At 39.2% G+C, this 3918-nt stretch overlaps 1 protein-coding gene across 1 annotated transcript in view; it reads right to left on the bottom strand.

Annotated features, from left to right (window-relative positions):
• The window catches only part of LOC106101789 (WD repeat-containing protein 7), a 63377-nt gene that overhangs the window by 2918 nt on the left and 56541 nt on the right, over nucleotides 1-3918 (bottom strand). Inside the window, exons 24-30 of the mRNA XM_013281125.1 lie at nucleotides 3777-3888; nucleotides 3552-3666; nucleotides 3192-3333; nucleotides 2639-2698; nucleotides 1761-1946; nucleotides 580-706; nucleotides 150-327 (exon numbers count right to left, since the gene is read on the bottom strand). Of these exons, the coding sequence (XP_013136579.1) occupies nucleotides 150-327; nucleotides 580-706; nucleotides 1761-1946; nucleotides 2639-2698; nucleotides 3192-3333; nucleotides 3552-3666; nucleotides 3777-3888 (920 nt within the window). The remainder of the gene's footprint in view (nucleotides 1-149; nucleotides 328-579; nucleotides 707-1760; nucleotides 1947-2638; nucleotides 2699-3191; nucleotides 3334-3551; nucleotides 3667-3776; nucleotides 3889-3918) is intronic.

The raw sequence follows: 3918 nt of genomic DNA, 5'->3' as shown, positions 1-3918 counted from the left end.
TTATTTTTTATAATTATTATTTTAAGAGATAATAAAATCCATTATTATTTTTAGTGATGACAAAATCCATAATTATTATTTTAAGGGATAATAAGATCCATTATTATTTTAAGAGATGACAAAATCCATTATAATTGAGTGTAGTTTACCTCAACAAGTAGTTCAGCGACCTCTGCGTGCATCCTATCAATGAGCAGCTCGATGCCGCGGAGCACCTCCGCGCGGCCGCGCTGCAGCGCCTGCGCCGCGGCCGGGGGCGGAGCGCCCGCCGCCGCCGCCGCGCAGCGCGCCACCTCGCGCGCCATCGTCGTTATGAACGCCGCAGGCCTGCAAGAAGACACGTTTATAAACAAATACATATGCATCTATAATGAGACAGACGTTAACAGTCAAATCTAATAAACATTTATTAGATTCAAAATATAAACGCGAAATTTTGGATGAGTTTGTAGCCTAAACTGCTAAAGGGATCCCGATGTAATTTGGCATAGATGTAGAAGATAATCTGGATGAACAATGAGGCTACTTTTTTTTTAATTCCACACAGACGGGAAAATGCTAATTACAAAAAATTCAGACCTAGACGTGGCAATGAGTGTGAGGGCGTGCCGCGCGGTGCGGCAGCTGTCAGCCTGCGGGGTCAGTGGCAGCCCGTACGTCATCGACGGCACCAGCTTGTCCGCGTCCGAGCACATCTCCAGCAGACCTCAACACATAATACAAATATTTTATTGGTAGCTAGCTGTTCCCATGCGACTTCATCCGCATAAAATTATGAAAACTTTATTTTATTGTTTTCATGTCAAATGTCAAAATGACATGACATGACAAACCTTGACAATCTTGCTTCCTTGATGTTGGCAGCAACTTATGGTCTCTTTCCCACATTAGGATTTTATCCAAAATATTTACCTCCTAAGTTTAATGGCGTGAATATATATAGCCTAAAGCGTGACGAAGTGTAGGGCTTTTTATTCAAAAGAGAATTATTCAAAAATATGCTGTAGTTACTGACATCTTAGGCAACAAAGAAGTGTGTGTTTACGCTTTATTATATTAGTATAGAAGTATAGATAGTAATTACAAGTGTTTTATGTCAAAATTGACAAGAATGTCTGTATAGTTTTAAGATAACATATATACACATAACACATATTTGACATACAGTCATCGTTCAGAAGAACAATAACTGTATACATCAAGCATATCTTTGTGGTAGAAAAACCGTCGACACTATTCAGCTTTCTGGATAAGCCAGGACTTAGTTTATTCTTAAACCACTGGTATATGTCGTCATGTTTATAATTTCGAATAAAAGCAGCATACAGTTTGTTTTTTCAACAAGGAAGAGTTTTGTGAGAAGTTGAGAATTTTATGCTTAACAATAACGCTAAAAACTAGCAGGCACCCTCTTGTTAACGTCAAAAAACCACAAGATCCTTGTAGGTCTTTAACACTTTTTTGATGTTGACAGCTGTCAGCTGTCACTATTTTGGCTTATTCCCACGTGAGATAACTGTACCAATATCATAAAGAGAAAAGATTTTTGTTTTTGTATGTATTGAAATAACTAAAAAAATTACTGAGCCGATTTCAAAAATTCTTTCACCATTTTAATGATATTAAAAAGATTCAATGAGTAACATGTTTTTCAATTTTATGCGGCCGAAGTCGCGAGCAACAGCTTCCTTCATATATCTACAATACCTGGAATTAAAAAATTGAAAAATAGTCAACATAAAGTATGAAACAAGTGTTACCTAATAGAACATGACTGACGTCCAGATAAGGCTCCCAGACCGCGAAGCCGCGGCCGAGCAGGTCAACAGCGGCGCGGCGCAGCGGCGTGTGTGCGGGGAGCTTGGCGCTGCCCGGCGCCAGCAGCAAGTGAGTCAAAGCCAGCGCTGTCAAACGCGCCAAGTTGTTGGACGCGCTTAGTGTGAAACCTAAGTACCATAGAGAAAATATGTAGCTTTTGTCTGCAACTCCGTCAGTGCGGAATCATAGAAATAGTAACTACCCAAAACCGAAAAAGAATTCTTCCAGAATACATTCTATTTCTGTCTCTCTCATCGAGATCCGTTAAGCTAAGTATCAAAATTCCATACATCTATTTATCTAAATTAACATTGGTAAGAAGAAAGGTCAGGTACTCAGTAATTGAGAAAAATAATTAAGTAATAGATTTAATTCTAGGTTTTCCTTTCTAATTTTTCATCGTGCGAACTTTCGATATATCTAACATTTTTAAACATTATTTAAAACTTAAAAACTCATTACTCATATCAATAATCATTTAATGTAGTTTCAGTGCAAATCTCACCAAGACAAATCATTAAAATACTTCAAGTACATTAGTAAAGCTTGCAAATAAATTTGAAAAAGCACACCGAAGCAAAAGTGTCTGAACTATAAAAGTGGTTCATTTTTACAATCTTCGTGTCGTCTACTAATAAGTTACTCGTGGTCTACTAGCAGTCTAGTCGTGGTCTACTGATAGTCTACTTGTGATCTACTGGTAGTCTACTCGTGGTCTACTCGTGATCTACTGGTGGTCTACTAGAAAGCTTCTCGTGGTATACTAATAGTCTACTCGTGGACTACTGGTGCTATCAATGATACATCAATATCGCCTCACCTTCCACAATGGAACTCTTTCTACTATCGCCATCTTTACGCCGCTTGCTGCCCGCACCACCTAAAATGTTTTAAGGCACCCTAAATTATAGCAAATGAAAAGAAATAGCTAAATAATAAAGTAAAATAGCAAAGAAATTATACAATATGGAATAATGAAAAAACTGAAATATGCAAAATATGTTATTGGCGTTACCTTAAAAACAAATAAAGATTATTATGGTACTCTTTTTTTTTATAACATAAGGTGGCAAACGAGCAAGCGGCCACCTGAGTCCGGCAAAATGGCGAAGCGACCGCTGCCCATAGACATCCGCAATTGCAGATGCGTTGCCTACCCTTATTCGACTGAGGAGACGCATATAAAGAGGATGGTTGCCCTTCGTATGCATCTCCTCCTCTGTCAAATCCACTTCCCCCTCCCATCCTCTCCTTAAAAGAAGAGGGTGGTAAAGAGAAAAGGACCTAAATTAGGCCTATTAAATGTGACTCTAGCATTATCTACGTTCCAACTTACAACTTTCTCAATCATGTTATCCAAAGTACCTTCTTACCTTCACTGGCTATGTCCTGTCCAAACTCCGCGCCTATAACTCCCAGTAGCACCACTGCAGTCGTCTGTTTGCGTTTTAACTCCGCGAGAGACGATGGCTTTCGGACTATCTCCTCTTCTTCTTCTTCTGACTCTACCTCGGGCTAAATTAAAACCATTAAGAATATGTACTATTTGCGAGGTAAAAAATAATGAGTAGTATAGGTAAAGAATGGAGAAGAACAAGGGCTGGTAAAAGCTACGGCAAACGATGTCAAAGCGGAGAAACCACAATTAAGTGATTTAGTTTGAGCAAACTAGAGTTTAAACTATTTTTAGTGATCAATTAATGATTCTCAGTGCGGCAGTAAGTTAAGCCAACCTTTTCTATAGGCTCCTTTTGGGCGGCATGAGGGTTGATACTCTCCGTGTGCGTGTAGAGCGGCAGGAACTGGGCCCAGCTGTCCACTAACTGCTTACGTCCCTTTGGACCTAGTCTAAAACAAATGCGCCAACCTCATTAGCAACTTTACACTTTGACTATGAACATTTTTTCTTTAATTACAATAGAATATAATAAATAGATATATAATTTTAACTTATTTACCTGCCGAGTTCAGCCAATAGTAAAGCCTGGGAGGCATCCCGCACCTCTAAACATTGGTGTTGCCATCTACGTGCCAGCATTTCCACTTGTGGACGCTTGAAACTCTTTGCGCCTATCAAAAGCGTTATTTAAGTGTCAGAGT

Source organism: Papilio polytes, unplaced genomic scaffold (assembly GCF_000836215.1).
Source record: "Papilio polytes unplaced genomic scaffold, Ppol_1.0 DF823935.1, whole genome shotgun sequence".
Classification (NCBI taxonomy): Eukaryota; Metazoa; Arthropoda; class Insecta; order Lepidoptera; family Papilionidae; genus Papilio; species Papilio polytes.
Note: the sequence above shows the minus strand (reverse complement) of the source record. Positions and strands in the feature narration are given on the sequence as shown.